At 43.2% G+C, this 19,552-nt stretch overlaps 2 protein-coding genes across 6 annotated transcripts in view; both read right to left on the reverse strand.

The window, feature by feature from the left end:
- Window positions 1-9: 9 nt before the first annotated feature.
- srsf7a (serine and arginine rich splicing factor 7a) lies at window positions 10-7,293 on the reverse strand. Of its 3 annotated transcripts, none has more exons than XR_004695186.2 (9): window positions 7,056-7,293; window positions 5,883-6,110; window positions 5,529-5,702; window positions 5,289-5,375; window positions 5,014-5,055; window positions 4,763-4,807; window positions 3,539-3,637; window positions 2,218-2,620; window positions 10-843 (listed from the first exon to the last, which is right to left on the reverse strand). XR_004695186.2 is itself a non-coding variant. In XM_035154530.2 (8 exons), exons 2-8 carry the CDS (start codon window positions 6,098-6,100, stop codon window positions 792-794), a joined length of 717 nt encoding a protein of 238 aa, XP_035010421.1. In that variant the 5' UTR covers window positions 6,101-6,110; window positions 7,056-7,292; the 3' UTR covers window positions 10-791. The 3 variants fall into 3 exon arrangements, 1 of the variants encoding a protein (XP_035010421.1); XR_004695185.2 differs by having other exon boundaries at window positions 2,075-2,620; XM_035154530.2 differs by lacking the exon at window positions 2,218-2,620 and having other exon boundaries at window positions 7,056-7,292.
- A 1,353-nt stretch (window positions 7,294-8,646) lies between these two features.
- slc8a2b (solute carrier family 8 member 2b) overlaps window positions 8,647-19,552 on the reverse strand; it is a 106,667-nt gene continuing 95,761 nt past the window's right edge. For all 3 annotated transcript variants that reach the window (XM_035154523.2, XM_035154522.2, XM_035154521.2), the window contains 4 exons: window positions 17,064-17,188; window positions 15,316-15,415; window positions 13,821-14,096; window positions 8,647-13,381 (listed from right to left, as the gene is read on the reverse strand). In XM_035154523.2, coding sequence (XP_035010414.1) covers window positions 13,005-13,381; window positions 13,821-14,096; window positions 15,316-15,415; window positions 17,064-17,188 — 878 coding nt within the window. In that variant the 3' untranslated portion in view covers window positions 8,647-13,004. The remainder of the gene's footprint in view (window positions 13,382-13,820; window positions 14,097-15,315; window positions 15,416-17,063; window positions 17,189-19,552) is intronic.

Raw genomic sequence — 19,552 nt, forward strand, 5'->3', positions numbered from 1 at the left:
AGACTGAGGTTTTTGTTGAAGAGGTTTATTCAAAAATAAAACTGCCACTGTCTCACTGTAGAAGCCAGGAACAGAGTCAAACGGTCAAATCAAACTTCAGCGCTGTTCATACGTACTTTAAAATCAAAAAGTCACAGGAACAAATGAGGAATCCACACACTGGGGGGTGAAAAAAATATTTCTCTGCACGGAGGGAAGCTGATCGGTTTGTAAAAAGGGCAGTGCATCACAGACACGACAAGCAGTAGGAATGTGACGTCACATATTTAAAGGCATGCAGGCCAGGGAGTTTCCGTTCATGCCATTATATGAGGAAACACTACACAGCATTTAAACTCAAAATTCATAATGAGTGAAATACAAAAAACTATCTTTGCATTTCAAAGGGGGAAAATAAACTTACGTTTCAAGAATAAAAGCAGTTTTTCAGTACTATGTCCTCACCCTCAAAACCTGGGCTTTTCTTCAACTGCAGTTTACTGTGAACTGTCGAACCACTGCTAAAAGTCAGCTGCAACTCTCTGTTACCTTAACGTCCTAAATCTTCTGAGAAGAGAGACGACCTATAACAGCAGCAAAACATTTAAAACAATCAGATTTCCGCCTACTGCACTGACTACAGCTATAACAATCTGAGCCTGCACAGAAGCTGCAGCCCTGGGGAGAAAATTCAATTTCAACAACAGAGACCAGACATACAAGTACAAAAGAAAAACAGCTGCTGTAGGGCTGCAAATGCAGAGTGTTTGAGTGTGTGTGTGCATGTGTGTGTGTCTAATAGTCTTCATCGCTCAGGCATCTGCTGCCGCAGGGCTTCGGTTTGGACTTCCTGAACGGGAACGACTGAAACAGAAACGGAGCAGAGTTAGCTCGCCACAGGGGAGGATGGAAGGATGATCAGATAAAAAAAATATATCCCACATTTAATACACCTGCTGTGAAAGACTGGATGGGCGCTGACATTTGTAAACTGTCCTTTGAACTCAAGGTCCCAAATAAACCAAACTGGATTATTTGTATCTGTTAATAATAATAATAATTTTCTGTGTCTGAGAAAGTAACTACAGGGTTAAAAGGTAAATATGTACTCGAACATTGGGGGGAATCAAACATTTTACAGTAAATTGCACATCCTTGACACCCGACTTGTAACTGGAACAAATTGTTGACATAATTTCTGCCCTAAGAAAAGCGTTAAGTGTTAATCCTTGCACTTCTATAAACACAGAAAGGGAGGGGCCTCAAGGACTCATGGAAACTACTCTGTAGGATCTCAGGATGACTACAGATTTGAAAAGGTAGCATTAGTTTTATACTATTATTATGAAAGGGAAAAAAAGCTTAAAATGGTAACTATGTTGTGACATAAGATAAACATATCTGACAGCCTCCTCAGAAATATCAGCCCATAAAACTCCTTCCTCTCTCCCACTCACTCATCCATTCACTCTCACATGCAGACACACATCTTTCCACCGTGCATGCTTGTAAAAGGGTCTATTTGTAAGTTTTTACTACTGATATGTTAGTGTTAGCATCAGCAGCTTAAGTTCATCATCAAACTTCATTCCTTTAACTTGCTGTCTCCAGTAATGGAAAGTTACAGCAATGTCATCTCTTGTTTTGCTTCCATTTCTTTCACTTTATTGCTCCTATGTAAGTTAGCATGCTAACCAGCTTGCCGCTGCCCCCTCCCATCTCTTCCCTGTGGCGTCTGATCTGCCCTCAAGTCAAACGTGCGGATGAAGAAGTGGCGCTGTCCAGAACGTGTGTTCTACTCCACCATGCGTTCCCGGTTACAGAAAAGGTTTGGCGTTAAATAAAGTAGTGATAGAAGCAAAAACAAAACAACAGGTTTGAGACAATTAAGAAATTAAGTTGAATGCCAAACCTGTAAGATTTCTTCTGGCAAACAGCTGTTAATGCTAACCGTGGCTCTATAGCAATAGTAAAAACTTACATAAAAGGCTCAACTTTAGCTTTATTATCACCAGTTTTCCCAGACAACATGAGACCTGTGCATTTTCTTTCATCATCAACATGAGCTTGTCAGGGGGGTTTAATTTTTGGTTACCTTTGGAGACAGTGGCAGAAACAACAAGAACACAGAAGCGAAGGATGATAGGACTGAAGGACGGATGACTACAACTCGTAGAGACACTGCGCTGGGAGGCTCTTGAAGACTGATCTCTCGTCAGCTCTCTCTCTCTCACTCACTCTCAGAAGCTAAGACAGAGGCCGAAGAACTCTGGTAGGTAGGTAGGGGGTCTGGTAGGTAGGTAATGGATTAAAAAAGGTAGTGGTCGAGGTCTGATCTGTGTGGGTCAGCCCTCTGGTACGTCTGAAGGCTGGCTGGCTCAAGTAGAACAACTGTATGTGTGCGCGGGCTGATCTCGTCTGAGCGTGTGCGTCGGTTGAACAGACGGTCACCCATTCACTGTGGGGAGGGTTCGGTCTGTAGGTCGACCTCTTTCTCGCTGTCTAACACCAGATGCAGAAGAAGGCTGATCTCAGGTCAGCGCTTAGTCACCCTCCCGCAGGACGTACACACCGCCAGCTGGCAGACCCTGGGCCTGGGATCAGCTGTGGTGTCAGTGCAGTGCTCAGGTCCCACCACACGCTTTAAAGAAAATATGAAAAATAAACAAAACTGTGCTGCAAAGATTCTTACCCTAAATCACACCAATGGTGTGACTGTCTGATCTCAGATATTATTCTAAAGAAATCTCTTGATCTAGCCAAATTCAAGATAGGGAATTAAAATTTAAGAAAAAAGAAGAACATTTAAAAATCTGACCATCCTTATTTAACAATTGTATAATCCAAGAAATTATTTTCTAGCTTGCTCTGTCAGTCTAGATTCATTTAGAATAGAGCTACTTCTGAGCTACATCTGACGTGGGTGAGATTAAGAATACAGGTTCATCTCACTGGTTCTAGCAGCTATGAGTCTGACCAGTGATCAGATTGAGCGGACACGTCTCTCATGTGCTCTTTTTTAACGTTGAGTGGCACAGATGAGGAGCCACACTGAGGTTAAACAGTGCTGAAAGTTCAGGGCATTTGAATGTTGGAAAAGAGCACAAGAGAGACATCTAATCTTTCATCTATTTTTACTTCAGAGGGCCCCGCTCCCTGTGCTCTGACCCTCCCACTCCTTTACAGCAGCAGAAGCAGATGCAGGTCGTCTCTGTGTCGGCGAGGTCGTGTAGTCTGGCAGAGGTCTGGGAGGTCGCCCGTCTCACTGTCGCGTGGCAGTCGTTGGGTGTCAGCATGGCGCTCCCCGGGTGGAAGGAGGATCTATTTAACAGTGACTCCCTGCCTATGATGGAGCACCTGGCATTGTCGACTGTGAAGAACATAACTGACCCTCTCTTGGAATCAAAGTCTGTTGTGATCTGAACTAAAAATCTATAAATGATCATCTGAACCTGACTGAAGCCTGAGATGTTACACACTTCTTAACGTCTTAGTAAAAACCAAGCACGAGACATTTATTAGACAGCCTACACTCTGTTCCAGTGAGTCAGACGTTTACCTGCTCTTCTTGTGGTTTGCTGGAAGAGAGCGTGAGCGGGATCGAGAGACAGAGCGTCTTCTGGGCGCAGAGCCAGACCGAGAGCGGGATCTGGAGCGACTGGAGGAAAAGAGAAGGTTTAAATGTGACACTGAAATACTTTAATAAACTGTTTTATTTGTTTACATGCATCTAAGTTTATTACTTTTGAAAGATTAAACTACGACTGCAGATGTTCTAAAGGTTAAGAAGTCACAGAAAACAAGATGCAGACAAACCTCCTAAATCTCACTGTGTCGCTGAACTGCCCGTCAAACAAGCCGACAGAAAGTTTTCTTCCTTTGTTTCATATATATCTAAATTTAAGAAGTCCTTCATTAGTCCCTCAATGGGGAAATTTGCACATAAGTAGCATGCGGTACTTGGGTGAAGGAATATAAAAGATAATTAAACTGGTATCCACAGTGTAAAGAAAGATATTATGTGTCAGAATATGTACAGTGAATGGATTGCAGATAACCGTGTATATTGCACAGGATTTTTTACAAATGAATATAGTACAGTGAATATTGCACAGTTGAGAAGCGTTAAAGTGACAGTCCATAGTGGTGGTGCATGGAGTTTCACTGGGAGCACAGCTGCTTGTACAGTCTTACTGCTTTTTTTTCAGCATCGTCCTGACGAAAGTTATCCCGAATCTAAATTCTTCTTCACAGCATTTAATATTGGCAATATTGTCACGGTTTGGGCAATTTATGTTGACAAATTCAAACTGTTTGACCTTGTTATTGTGGTTTTATCTTATTTTACTATGTTTTTTATTTATTTACTACATGACTTATGTCGTCTTCTTGGCTTTGTGTTTCTTTTCATGTCTCTCCCCTATTTTACCTGAAGGACTTTGCATAAATTTACTTTTTTTTTTCTCAACATTGACACTGCTCCTTGTACATAAGTATACTCAAATATGTACAAGCATATAAAAAAAAACATGAGAACTGAATGTAAATTCATAGCCCGAGGCATAAATCACTAATGAAAACTGATTTACAGAAAACAGAAACCGCTTATTGCTTTTTGTAAACAAATTAAAAAGACACAACACAGCTGCAGCAATAATTTGAGTGTTAACACCATAAAGCAGGAGATGATTATTTTGTACGACTCACTGTACAACCACCATCAGCAGGACCCAAGAGACAACGAGGCAACTCTGTAATTATGTTTTAAAAACAAATAGTTTACCTTCTCACGGGAGTCCTGGACTTGTTGCGGGCTGGAGAGCCAGACCTAACGACACAGGAAACATCGGGAGTATAATTACAGCTGTGACTGAAACTATGGCAACACTAGAGGCGTCCACAACCGACTGAACAAATTACCAGCCACACATGTATTTTAATTGATCCCCAAGGGAAGTAATAATGATCGGTGCCACCCTCCAGCAGAAAAACTGGATGAACAACCACATGTAACTGCAGATCAACAAGCCTCACCTGCTCCTGCGTCTGGTGTAAGATGGAGATCTGCGGCGGCTCCTGAAAAAGAAAAAAACGATTATCGTTGGGCTCACAAAGGTCGACCAGAATAAACATGACGAAATTCCACTATCAACATGTATTATTTAGGAATAAAACACGTGCAAGTGTTAAACAAACATTTATACATTATTAACTACAGACTCTGAGCTGCTTTCACATTATTTAATAACCTATGAGCATCAACATCTCCTGTTAATATTTTATGAGGCCGAGTTTCGATCCTGACTCACCGGCTGTGGCTACGGCTGCGGGTGTTAGAGCGATAACGACGTCCACGGGACCTGGACCTGGAGCGAGACCGGGAATGGGAGCGAGACCTGGAAGGGAAAGACAGAAGGTTTATTCACGTTTGTCCTCTTCTCCTCCAATGGCACATCCTGAATACTTTCAGCGCAAAACACACTGAGCTTCATGAGCCTCTAATGTGCAGCGAAGAAGCAAACACGTGCAGAACGTCCGCATTTCTTCACCTGCTGCGACGGCCCCTCTTGCTGAAGCGGTAGCAGTCGTAGGCGTAATGACCTCGGTCCCCACACTGGTAACACCGGTCCTGGGGGTCAAACTGGCGTCGGCTGGGGCGCCCACGGCCCTTCCTGGAGAGGCCCGTCGACAACTCCACACGAACACGGGAACCACAGAGAAGCCTGGGGAAAAGGTTGTTTAACTATCAGTAAGAGAGCAACATTTGGAGTATTCATGCAAATTGATATTTTGACCAAACGAAATCGATCCGGCCAATTTAAGCACATACACACACACCACAGCGTCTATCGATTTTCTTTGTTTTAGAAAAACTTATTGGAGTATTGTAAGATACTACTCACTTTCCATCCATGCCTTTGACAGCATCTTCTGCATCTCTGGGATCCTCAAACTCCACGAAGGCAAACCCGGGTGGGTTCCTCGCCACCCAGACACTTCTCAGTGGGCCGTAATAACTGAACGCTCGCTCCAGCTCCCCCTTGGCAGCACCGTTGCCCAGGTCACCCACGTACACTTTACAGTCCCCGGTCCGAGACGAACTACGGGAGTGGTGCGACATCGCTCCTTACCTGTTGAGAGGAGGGGAGAAAATATTAACTTCAGGCTCTGGCTCAATAAAACCCCAGATTCATAATACTCGTATGCAGAATAAGTGACTTATTACTTAAAACATATCTTCAAAGAGCCTTTGATTTGCACGAGTACACGGTTTTTATTACCTACACGTGTTTTATGAGACAAGTGTCACCTGAATGCCATAACATGTGTGTGAGAAACCAATAAATGTGAAGTCAATCCAGATCCAGGAGTATTTTCAACAGTGAGCATGTTGATTTCTCAGAAAACAATTCATGGATCTGGAAGGAAGAACATCTGTAGGGGACTGACTTTAGTTTGATTATATTTTAAATATTATTTCTGAGCTCTTTCATCATGTGTATAATACAAATTGTGCGTGTAGCTATATCAAAATAACGGATATTGAATCGTATTACTCTTGGTTTACAAACAAAGGATGTTGAAATGTATTTGGTGAACAACCCGGTTTATTAGTCAGATTATTACTTCCAGGTCTTACCTCAGTGTGTGTGTGTGTGTGTGTTTGTGTTTGTGTGTCTGCAGGTGCAGCTGCTCCACATGGCTCATGTGTTTGAACACGGACCCGCTTCGATCCGGTGGAATATGACCAAATAAGAGGCTTTATTTTCATTTTGATTAAAAACACAGCTGTTTGGTTTGAATGTATTAATTGAATCACGTGTATTTATCGTCTCGGGATCCACACGAGCACCTTGTTGTGTTCGGGTCCGCTTCACGTTAACAGGCCGGACCGTGGAGACGTGTCTGACTCCCTGCAACACGTGGAGCGACGCAGGGAGATGTTTCCACACAGAACAGGTGGATGTATGTTGAGGTGCGAGAGTAAATAAGAAGTGAAATCCAGGAATTAGTCGGAGGCCTCCATCGCCTCCCGCTCATAAACAATGGCGGCCGCACGCGTTAGCTAACGTTACCTTTTCAGTCGCCGCTTCGTGACTCCGCTTCCGGCTCCAGTGGAACTTCACTTCCCTCGAACGCAGTCGGAGGTGGAACTGAATCTGCACCGGACGGTTTCTACACAGTTCACGCGTCGACCCGCCGCTTTGACGGACTCCTCCTGCTCAGTCCCGCCGGTCACCGGGTTAGCTTCACGTTAGCTGCAGGTTAGCCACCAGCTCCGACCCGCGTGACTTCCGCTTCTGCGCACAGACACACTTCCGGTGACGATGGAAACCCATAGTAACCAATAAATCCTTGTTTACAAGTTTTTACATCTATATTGTAATTATTTGCATTTATTCATATATTTTAATAACTGTGGTTTTGATATAATTAATAAAATAAAGGAAAACAACACAGAAATAAATTTGCAGAAATTTCTAGTGTAAAATTTCTAGTAGTCACAGATATAAACAACAGCACAACATACTTATTTTTATAAACTTTATTGATCTAAAAGTGATTTACAGAAGTAAAATGCAGCAGAGTTTCAATGAATTATATTGCAAATGATTTGAAGTTTGTTCAGCTCAGAAACTAAAGTTCCACTGCTGCTTTAAAAATGCATAAACAAGACAAAATGTAAGAATCCAACGTTTTCCAAAGTGCAACCATCCTGGTGTAAAAACACTTCAAGTACTGAAAAGTAGTCATTATGTAGAATGTATGATAATTCTTGATGCAATAGGGTTAGAGTTCACCATCTGTTTATAAACTACTGGGAAGCTTGTGCATGTCTCCTGGTGGCTGATAAGATCTTAACCTAATTTAACTTATATCAATAAATCATTTATTTATTTCTAACTGTATTATCTTTATTCATAGCAGGATTGTTGTGGCCATAGTGACATTAACAGCAAACTGGTCCTAGAGGATATTTTTACTATTGATTATTTTCAATTAATTAATAAAATGTAAGAAGTTCCCAGAATTCAAAGTGATGCCTTCAAACTGCTCAAGTACGCAAATCAAATTTAGTGACCCACTGTCAATAGAGGAAAAGCAACACATTTTCTCACATTTGAGAGTCTGAAATAGAATAATTAATATTTCTGCTTGATAAATAACCATAGACTGTGTGTAAATAACATATAATACATTACTGAAACAGTTGGGAGTTTTAAATATTTGAATTGATTAAAGGAAGGTAAAGAACTCATCAGGTTTTGGTGTGGATCTGGATCAGGGGGCAGATCTCTGAGTTTTCTTCTCCTTCTCTAACTTTGTGAGTTACGGGATGTTTCAATTCATCACTATTTACCCACTGATATCGATGAGTGTTTGTAATTTGATTGAATTTAAGACGACCTTGGTGGAGGTCAGAGCTCTACTGAGTGACATTCTAGTTCAGTGTGTTTTTTAACATTTCTCAATGAAAACCAAACAACCCAGTTAAAAGGGAATGTCCTGATAATGTGTTTCCCTTTTACCAAGTTCAACGTTATATTTATTTCATTTCTGAATTTTAAAATTGTTGTTTTTGTCTGAAAAGTGTCAGATTCCAGTGTGTGTTTTGGATTTGACTGCTGCTCGTTCAGTGCAGAAATAAAGACTCGGACACGTCACTCCTTGAAAATAAATAAACTATATTCAAATAAGGTCTTCATTTTCTTCCAGTAACACGTTACACCTCATGCCATGTTCTCAAAAACAAGTTGTCACTTTTTTTCTTCATTTCATAAAAAAACTTTTTATATCATCTTCAGTTAATAATTTATTACAACATTGAATAAATGTATATGTCTAATCACATGATATTGTAGTAACTCAGTTGTTATTTCCCTACAAAGGTTCAGGCAGAGAGAAATTTTCATCATCACAGGAAAAAACTTCACAGAGACACATTGAAGAGCAAGACCTGGAAGAGGGGGCACCAACACGGACACAGAAATATCGTACAATTAACAAACGAAAAACAAATGACCTGGGATGTTGCGCGTTGCAGACGTAGCTTTGACACAACAGAGCAGACTCTTTTCACAGCTTCGGAGGGAAACAAACTTGACACTGAATCGATAAATGCTGTCTGTGTGTGTGTGTGTGTGTGTGTGTGTCTGTGTGTGTGTGTGTGTGTGTGTGTGTTCATTGTATCTGTGCGGAGTCGTGGTTGTGTCTGCGTGAGCACACCTGCTCATTTTATTTCACAACGCTCCTCCTGTGTTTGGGACTGTGGGAAATCAACCTGATAAAATATTCTTGTAGGTGTCCATCACAGTAGACCATGCTGCTAACACACACACATACATCATGCATACACAGAGGGAGGGGCAGCAGGGGGTTCTAGCTACAGAACAGCAAAGGCCGAAGCCGGACACGTTAGTACAGAAGTTCATGGAAACAAGGAACATTGTCTGGATGTTGTAGACAGTTCTGTTTCTGGGTGCTGAGCCACATCTGGGTCACATCTGCCGGGATGAAGCTGATCCCGTCTGCACACACCGGTCACCTCAGTCACAGATCACACAGGAGCTCACACCTGTTCACCTGTGTGTGTGTGTGTCAGTGTGTGTTGTGTACCTCACACGTCTGACCTGCCTCACAACCTCCTGTAAACGTCCCTGTTCGGCTCACGTCAACCCGAGACTGACAATCATACTGACAATGTTCCACACTGTTTCTACATGTAAACATGCTACTTACACTTACAGCTCCTCCTGCTGGAGGACTGCGTGACCAAATGTACGTTGGCGGCGGGAAACAACAAAACACAGAAAAAACAAACATGGGAACTGACCTCTCATCAAAGCCACAAACGGAAAAATGATTTCTTTTGCCTGTATTGCACGTTGAACCCACACTCCTTGAACTAAACTCCAAACTGTTGGCGTCAAGGACCATAGATAAATAATCTTCATGTAAATAAATAAATATCTAAATCGTCTCGTAAGACGAAATATACATTAGTAACAGAGACACAAACAAGTCGGCAGACGAGTAAATGAGATGAGATAAAGTTTGATGACACACGACATGTTTGAGCAGTTTCAAAGGGGAGTTTCCTCTGTGGAAAATATATCAAAATCCAATCCACTAACGATGTCATCAACACAACCAACTGGACACGTTGATTCTACTCTAAACGTCGTTTAGAAGTACAAAAAAGTCTAACTTGGCTACGTCTGTACGGAAAAGATACAAAACTGGTTTTAGAAAGTTCTACAAAGTGTAGTCAGGGTAAATGAATCTAATCTTTCTGTTAGATTTATGTGTAATAACAGTAACAGTTTCCACTTGTATAGCACTTATCATTTGTGGGTGAGATGTTGGAAATGCACCTGCAGCACAAACATGAAATGTGTCCGATGTCAGGCAGTGAAAATTACAGTAACTTTAATGATGCAATGAAGGATCCTGGACTCTCGATGCTTCTTGTCTGGGATAATAATCAATAGTTAATGTCAAAGTTTCCGCTCGCAACTGTTGTTCATGCTCGGACTAGCATTGAAGCTAATGAAGCTGAAATGTCAGTGTGTAAATGTCACAGCAGATTAGAAGTTCAGTGTTTTTCTCTGGTAAGTTTCAGAAGCTAGTGAACATGTGACTGTTTGTTCCATTGAAGGAAGCTCAGTGTTCTAACGTGTTTCCACTGAACGCAGCCGACGCTCTGGTTCTATCACCAGAAGAAACTGTCTTGGTTTGAGGCTTCTTCCACAATAATACGTTTTTTGTTTTTCAACTAAAATGATTTCTGTCCGTCCACACTCGATTAGCTCGGCATCAGTAACGCACCTGAAAGATCACATGACCGTACACTGGTCATGTGGTGTAAACAGGAAGCAGATTGTCTCCTCTGCAGGTGGTTACAGGAAATACTACGAATGAGAAACAGCGATGGTGAGAAGTAAGAGCAGGGATTTATTTTCTTGGAACGATGACGAGTGTTAGCGACGCTTTGCATTCACGTCTGGTCGTCGAGTCGTGACTGTTAAGAACCAATCAGGAAGCAGGTGCACGTGACTCCTTCATCGTTTCCAAACTTCTCAGGGTTTGGTGCTCGAGCAGTGTGGGCGGCAGGTGGAGCCGTGGCAATAGGGATGGGTTTCAAAACTAAAACGTAATAGTGTGGATGCAGCTTTAAACCTGCAGATTGTAAACAGGGTCCAGTTAATCTTCTTAACAACCGAATGTGCAGTCCAGGTCGGGGGTGAGGGACACATCACAGCAGGACAAGAAACACCCAGAGTGGAAGTGGAAACTTCCTTCAGTCATGTGTCGCACACTAACTCAGAGAAACACAGTTTGTTGTAGTTACACTGAACAAAGTGCAGCCGGGACAGTTTGTGCAGCTGAAAGCTTCAATACTCGATTTTCACTGGAGACTTTTCCTGAAGGCGTTGAATGGGCGCTGCACTGAAGCACGAGTGTAACTCAACATCCTGCGTCCTCACTGAAGTGGGGATCAGGATCCTGTGTCCTGATCCACATGTTGTGTCGTGAATCTGGATGATTGGGATCTAATCAGTTATCAAGGGGCTTAAATGGGATTTAGTGACTTTTCTTCAACGTAAACTAACACTGTTAAATCTTGTCCGACCGTCCATGCACGTTTGTCTGACATGCAGCTAACGATAGAGGATTAGTCCGTCGGGGTACATGCCACATTAATGGATTAGTCTGTCACAACCACACGACACAGAGACGACCGAGTGATGATCAGTGACGACGCAGCAGAAAACCTCAAAGTTTGCAGCTACAGTGTTCGTTCTTACTGAGGAGACTCAGACGCCTCCTCTGTCCTTCCTGTCAGCTGACACACACACACACACACACACACACACACACACACACACACGTCTGTACACAAGAAGGACTTAACACCGACGAGCTGAGAGTTTCTGTTCACTGAGCGAACACACACACAAATGAATGGATGTAATTTACAGGTGGACTCTGTTCATTCCCTTTTAAATAGTTTATATGTGACTCATTATGTGAAGATGCGTCATATCTGCCTACACATGCAAATTAAATATCCTTCAGTCTGATACACGAACCTCCGTCAGAGAGAGAAGTGCCCGAGGTCTGACTGAGGTATGGCTCTTTAAAAACTTCACCAGTTCATCTTCTGTCTGTTTGGTTCAAACTTTAGTCTCGAGCTCCTCTGATGATCAGGATCTGTGGTGATCCAGTCCGACCAGGAATTTAAAGAACATCCAAGAAGAAGCAGAAACCTGACGTCAGATTTTCCTTCTTTTTGCTGTATTCTGACTTTTTAAACAGAAAAGCAGCGTCTCGTTCTCTGGGATCATTTCTTCTCTGACCCTCTCTGACTCTTTCGGCGTCACGACCTGTCTCCTGAAAACACGACACTCTGTATGTACACTGGTTTTGACTATTTACAGCGCGTGTGGAGAAACGCCTTCATCTAAACTATTAGACAAGCCTCAGCTCTCCTGTAGTAAACAAGCGTAATGGTAATGATATTGTAAACAATCCACTCCTTCTGTCACACAGCGCTCCACCTCCTCGGGGAAGAGACGTGGAGCTGGACGAGCAAAGGTGGTGGAACAGACGAGAGGAGGACAGAGAACCTCTGTCTGCACACAGCAACCGTCCTGCTCTCCTCCATCACAGGTCGGATCTGATCCAAACCCACCTGACGTTAAGATGAACCACAGAAAGAATCAGCTCTCCAGAGGCCGACCTTCTCTTCACCTGAAACCTTCACACTCTGCAGCAGCAGCTTCACAAACACTTCCTCTCGCCCTCCATCATGCCTGTCACTGTGCGGGTCTGTGTGATCTGCTTACATGTGTGTAAGTATAAAGTGTGTGTGTGCACATGAAGTATTTGTGTGTCCAGCTCCAGGCTGCAGCGAGCCCTGTTAAACTGATAAATCTTACACGTGTTTGAACTGTGTGTTAATGTGTGTGTGTGGGTGTGTTGTTGTGCAATATGCTCCCACAACTTTTCTCATCTCCTTTTTAAAAGCTGCCGAAGTGGCAGTAGGCCTCCAGGCTGGAGAAGAGGATGTAGAGGAACCACAGGCCGAGGAACAGCAGCGTGGTCAGGATGCGGGGCACCCTTGGGCCCCCGAGCTCTCCGCCGATGGAGGGCCGGCGTCTGAACAGGAGCACGCCCATGCTGATGAAAGCGAAGACGGTGAAGATGGTGACGGAGAAAGCCAGCGACCCCGGCTCCACCCTGAACTCCTTCCCATTGATTTTCCAATAGATGGCGGCCACTGACCAGGCCACGCCGATCCCCAGGAAGACGTTGACGGCGTTGCTACCGGTCACATTTCCAACGGATGCGTCGGCGTGTTGGTCCTGCATGGCGGCCACTTTGCTAGCAAAGGTGTCTGGGATGGGAAAAAGAGGTGGAAAGAGTGGAAATCATGGAGCTTCACACACGTGCTTAACTGTGAAGGGTGATTATCGTCCAAAACACGGATGTGGACGCTAAACACTGCAACACACAGACAACTGTATGATAATGAGACATTCAAATTATATATTACAATTATATATTATAATTATATATAATATATATATTATAATATATTATAATTGCTTATTCTGAATTCCTAATTTATGTCCCTCCTGAAACTGTTTGAATCACACTTGGGTTGTTAATTAAACAAAAATGCTTCTTATTTCTTTGGATTTGGATCCAAAACACATTTGATATAAAAGATAATGTTTAGACACATCAACATGTGGGTCCTGCATTACAACCTGGTTTAAATCACGTGCTCTGTGCAGCTACCTTCTGCACTTCCTGTGAGGATGTGCACTCACCTGGAATAGAAGTCCCCAACGCCACAAACACCACGGCAGTCACCGTGTCCTTCAGGCCCACGGTGCAGCCGAAGTGCGACGCCAAGTCTCCGATGACGGCGGTGAGGAGGCCGATGGAACTGATGGAGACCAAGAAACAGGCCCAGCCGTTCCAGTACTCTGTGGGCGGGACGCAGGCGAACAGCACCTTCCAGAAGACGGTGAGGAAATGCATCACGTAGTCGTAACACGACGGGAGGTGCTCCTCACGACCTTCATCGTCATCATCGCCATCACCTGAGGGGGAAGAAACAGAAGTTCAAGATGTTTCAAGTTTTATTTGTCATGTGCAAGTTAACACAGTTCGAGGTGTTGGACAAGAAGAAACCGCTCAGCTCAGCAGTGCAATAGTTACATTAAAATAAAGGTAGAAACAGCTTAATAAAATCAAATACAATACAAAACTAAAAGTATATACATTTAAATGTATGTGTTTGAATAGTTATGTATATGTAATATGTATAGTTAAGTACAAACAGCATCTGAGGTCATAGAATATTCAGATCAAATATTCAAACTTTAAATTCCTGCACATCTGACACCAGAGGGAATAATCCCTGTCTGCAGTGAACTGTTACTTCCACTAGGTGGCGTCCTTGACTTACAAAGGAGCCAGGAACACCACATTCATCTTCCTTCATATTCTGCAGAAATTAAATCCCACAGGTCTTTGTTTCAGCAACAGTGACAGAGTTGAAACATGTAAAACCAAGTTACACAAACAGGAGACTGTGACGGCGCTGCCACAGACCCACTGAGCAAGGCACTGAATTCCAAATTCAGCTGTGACCTCTCGTCTTCTTTAACTACCATAAATGTAATTTCTGTCATTATTTGATATGTTTTATTTACATATATATTTATTTATGTTGTCTGTGTTTACATTAACACTATGTAGGAACTGTGTTTGTGTTGTGCTGTTAATCAATGAAATATTTTCCTCTGAAGACAAATAGGGTTAAAGTTTTATACTCATTCCCTCTCAGTTGTAGTATTTATGTTTTGTAACGTTGATGTTACATCGTGCACATTCACCTTCAGTCTGACATTTCACTTCATGTTTTATTTCATCCGTTTAAAACAAATAAAAGTCAGAAATCAGCAGAACTGATAATGGCAATAACAACAATAAACAAAGTTAATTACATGTCTCATCTATTGCTCCTGTGAATCCCTCACATGTGACTCTGAGGTTTCTACCTTATTTCCCTGTTATTAGAGTTTCTGGTAGTTTGACTCTGGAAGTGAAGAACAGAGGATTCCGCACCTTGTTAACATCTATGAGACTAATTGTGATTTGTGAATATGAGCTGAACAAATAAAATCTGATTGATTAACTGATTCAAACTGAAAGATTAACATGCTTGAATTAGTCTTGAACCTTCCATGATGCATTCCATGAAGCTGTGCACATGAAACACAGTATTTAAACACACACACACACACACACACTGACCTGCACTGACAGTCACCGCCTCCACAAACTGTTCCCTCCACGAGTGGGTGCCGATCACCAGCGCCAGGTTGGTCTTCTTGATGAGCTTGTCAACTGTGCTCTGGAGATCAGAAACCAAACACAGTCATCGGTGAGCGGCTGAACAGATTCACATGAAACCTGGAGGAAGGATCGGACAGAGAAACAAGCAGCTGAGTTTTGGGGCGGGACACTTTCTTTAACGTGGTGAAACCAATTTACCAATTTCCTAGAGAATAATTCACGGATCTTAATGAAAGAACTCCGGCCCATTCAGGGAACTGATATCTATGAGCTTGGTGTTGGGCCTTGGTCGAGGAAGGAGCTTCACAATCATTCTATTCATTTCCTGGAGCCCACAGCAAACACAGCTCCACACATTGATCTCAGCTGACATAAATCTAAATGCCAATCATGCTGAATTGCATCATTCACCCAAATTGATTCTCACTAACCACACACAAGAGACGAGACCAATTGTATTTCCACACAGGGTCGAGTTCACTAAATAATCCCACGGAGGACGAGGATGTTGAGTTCTGGTGGACGGTGTTTGCAGCGATGAGAAGAACGACGGGTCTGTTTCGGGCTCGTTCTTTATTCTCTCGGCCGCTCGGTGGTTTACTCTCTAACACTGCTGCTGCTTTCTTATTGGCTGAAAGTCAAGTGGATGTTTGATTTGTCTGCTTCCTCTGTCAAGATGAACTTTTACATTTACAAATATTTAGCGTCAGGAGGGATCAGAACCAAAAGCTGCAAACACCAGAGATAAAGAAGACATTGATGTTCTTAACTGTAGCTTTGAGTTACTTTCATAATGAAACACCTGCAGCTTCAACATCAGCAAAACTGCTCAGAGGATTTATTGATAATTAACATTTACACACAGACCCTGAGGTGTAAAACACTTTGCTCAGCACTTTGGGTTAAACTAAGGGAGCTGTAACACTTGATCAATTAAATCTCAATTGTTTTCACTTTCTTAAGAGTAATTAAAAAATTATAATTTGTTATAAAGCATCTTTCTCTCTGTTGCTGCTGTGAATTGAGACTTATTGTTGTGTCAGTGAGCTCATCGAGTTTTACTGCTTTGAGGTTGAGGGTTTTGCTCGTGGTCCTTTTCCTCACAGGCCGTGCAGCAGCGCTCTGTGCACGTGAGAGAGTCCGAATCCTGCACGTCTGGAGCGAGCTGCTGCGTCGAGGGGAACTCGTACAGTTCAATAATTCAGAGCCACATTAGGTTTGCTTGCTGAAAGGGTTCAGCAGTGTGAGAAAGAGAGTAAAGGTGGCTTATGTAACTCTGACAGTGAAGCAGAGTTCAATTATTTGTATTCAACCTAAACACAGAAAAGACTCCAGGAGAGAAATAATCCAATATTACATGAACAGGTCGGGAAATAAATACAGAATACACGCAAAATGTTAGGCTATAAATATTTCATAAATGTATTTCATCAGTTACTTCATGTGATGTTGTTGCTTATACGAGTCATAGTTATTTATAACTCTCTATGAAGAACTTTCAATTCTCTACTGTTTTTCTTTCAATAAATCAAATTATTGGTTATAACCTTCCATCAATAAATCACCTGCATTTAGTTTGAGGACGAACTACAATAAAAAACAAAGCACTGCTGAAATGATTTCTTCTTTTCCTACTTTCACAGCTGCAAAGGAGTCGCTGCTCCCAGAGGAGACCAGGAAGGAGAATGACTGAATGAAGGTTTCACCTTGAACTCGTACGACTCCTCGATGACGACCTCCAGGCGACTGTGCTCTCCCAGGATGGGCTTCCCCATCTCAGCTATCCTGCGAGCCTCCTCCTCCTCAGAGCTCATCTGCCCATCCACCCCTTCTGTGGGAAGAAAGAAGGGAGGGAAGGACAGAGGAAGAGGTGATGTGATGTGAAGGAGTGAGTATGTTTCATGTTCTGCATCATTTCATGTTGTATTGGGATTCGGAGCCAGAGTCTGGAATAGAGCTGCAGCATTGAGCTCCTGCTAACAGCTCGTCAGTGATGATATTAATCATCAAATAACTATGAAACCAAACTGATCAGAAACATGAACACGGACATACATCACATTTAGCTTGGTCCATGTCCCATCTGCTAACATGAAGGAGGCAGGGTTAATTACCTACAAAGCAGCCAGCCACCAGGGGGCGAGACACCACAGTTTCATAATAATATGAAAATATTTTACACGACACATAAAAGATCTTTATCTTAGTGTTTTGCGCTGTTGCTTCGTTGTAGAGCTGTGTGCAGAGCTCTCTGTACGGATGGCCATCGGCAGCACCGACAGTGGCCCATTAAAACATCCATAGAGGTTTTTACTGTACTCAGCAGGATTCAGCATAAATTCTATAGATCACACTTTCACTGTGCACGTCCACGTGCTGTCTGCACCGGAGTGCAGGGCAATGAATCCTGCTGATTAGAAAATGCAAAGCAGAGAATCTTGATTGTTTTTGTTTAACCAAGGACTTGGATGATGAATGGTTTTCCCACAGTGACTGGTGCAATCAATTGGAAAACCAGTGACATAAGACCTCAGCTCCTGCTTCTGGATGATGTGAAGACAGATGTGACGCTGACAGAATCTTTACAAAGCTTCACCTGGAGCCTCTCGATAATATTGATCCACTCGGGAGCCTTTCTTCCTCGTCTGCTTTCATACAGTGTTAGAGAGAGAGAGCGAGAGAGAGAGAGAGAGAGAGAGAGAGAGAGAGAGAGAGAGAGAGAGAGAGAGAGAGAGAGAGAGAGAGAGAGAGAGAGACGAGATGAATGCTGACATGTGGCCCAGTTCGTGTTATTGATCCGCTGCCAACAGAAGAGCAGCAGGAGCAGCTACACCAACCAGAGTTGATCTTACAGAAATGACTGAGGAACTGAGCCAATCAGGGATCATGCTCCAGCCAGAAGTCCCGTCTGTTCATCACAGAGAGGATGTCACACTGTGGGGGTGCACGAGGAGCTTTGCTAACACTGTGAGGGTTTTAACCAGGCTCACTGTGTGCTCAGGTCTGATGTAAGTGGCATTTTAACAATTGTCGCTTTTGCTCGAGAGAAAGAGAAAAGGGAAATAAAGCTGTGTGTGTGTGTGTGTGTGTGTGTGTGTGTGTGTGTGTGTGTGTGTGTGTGTGTGTGTGTGTGTGTGTGTGTGTGTGATCACAGCCTTCCTCCCCCTCTTCAGATGCAGCACATGTCTAATTATGAAAAGACGAAGGGTAAAGCAGCACATTGAAAACCATCCCTGCAGGGCTCATTGACATTATTTCAAACTGTCACAAACAAACACACACATCCAGGCACGTGTGCACACACACACACACGACTGCAGAACACTCAAATACGGTTTGACTCCAGCTTGAGGTCGTTCCTCCGAGCAGCGACTTCTTCCAGCCGTCTCCAGGGAGCGGCCTCTCCTCCGCCATGACAGGCGAGTGAGGTGAACGATGAAACCGCCTTGAGGACAGCGGGCGTCACCATGTGTCACCAGGGCTGCAGCCCCCCCCCCTCACAGGCCCTGCTTCTAATGTCAGTCAGTTCAGATTAAAGCCGTGTGGCTGTTTTCACTCTGGTGGCTCCAAGTGTTTTTGATCTTTTGATGGGAAGTCGGTGACCTGTGGAAATAAACAAATCTGCTTCTTTGCTGGATTATCCCTAAAACCTGTTTCCCCGGGATCCTGCACTCGGCTGCTGCTTTGTAGAGAAATGTTTCATTTTCCATTTGTGTGATTTGATTTGTCACAGGCTCAGAGGACTTCCTGTCCAGATCTAATCTGAGCAGGAACCAGTGGGTGGTCGGGGAGCAGCTTCTCTTCTGCATTCTCACATGAATAGACTCTTTTTATTTCTATATTTTGATATGGCTCCGACCAGTGAGACCACATTGAGAGGAGGTCAGGACGCCTGTGGCCACATTCTTCGCTCCACGACCCTCAAGAGGAGAAGCGCTGTCGATGATGGACCGAAGCTGACACCAGGTCTGAACAGCATCTAAAGCTCTCACCTCAGAATCAATGTTTAAGTTTTATTTAAATCAAAATAATATTAAAAACATGATCAAGTTTGTTAAAGAACAGCAGCAGCAGCCTCCTGTTACAACCCACCTCATGTATTAGTCCTATGAAAGACGGGAAACACGGTGATCTACCTGCATTAGCTCACACTGAACAGACCCAGTGTGTAGACTTATTGCTCAGCGCTGGGAGA

The sequence above is a fragment of the Hippoglossus stenolepis genome, chromosome 4 (genome assembly GCF_022539355.2).
Source record: "Hippoglossus stenolepis isolate QCI-W04-F060 chromosome 4, HSTE1.2, whole genome shotgun sequence".
NCBI classification, from domain to species: domain Eukaryota; kingdom Metazoa; phylum Chordata; class Actinopteri; order Pleuronectiformes; family Pleuronectidae; genus Hippoglossus; species Hippoglossus stenolepis.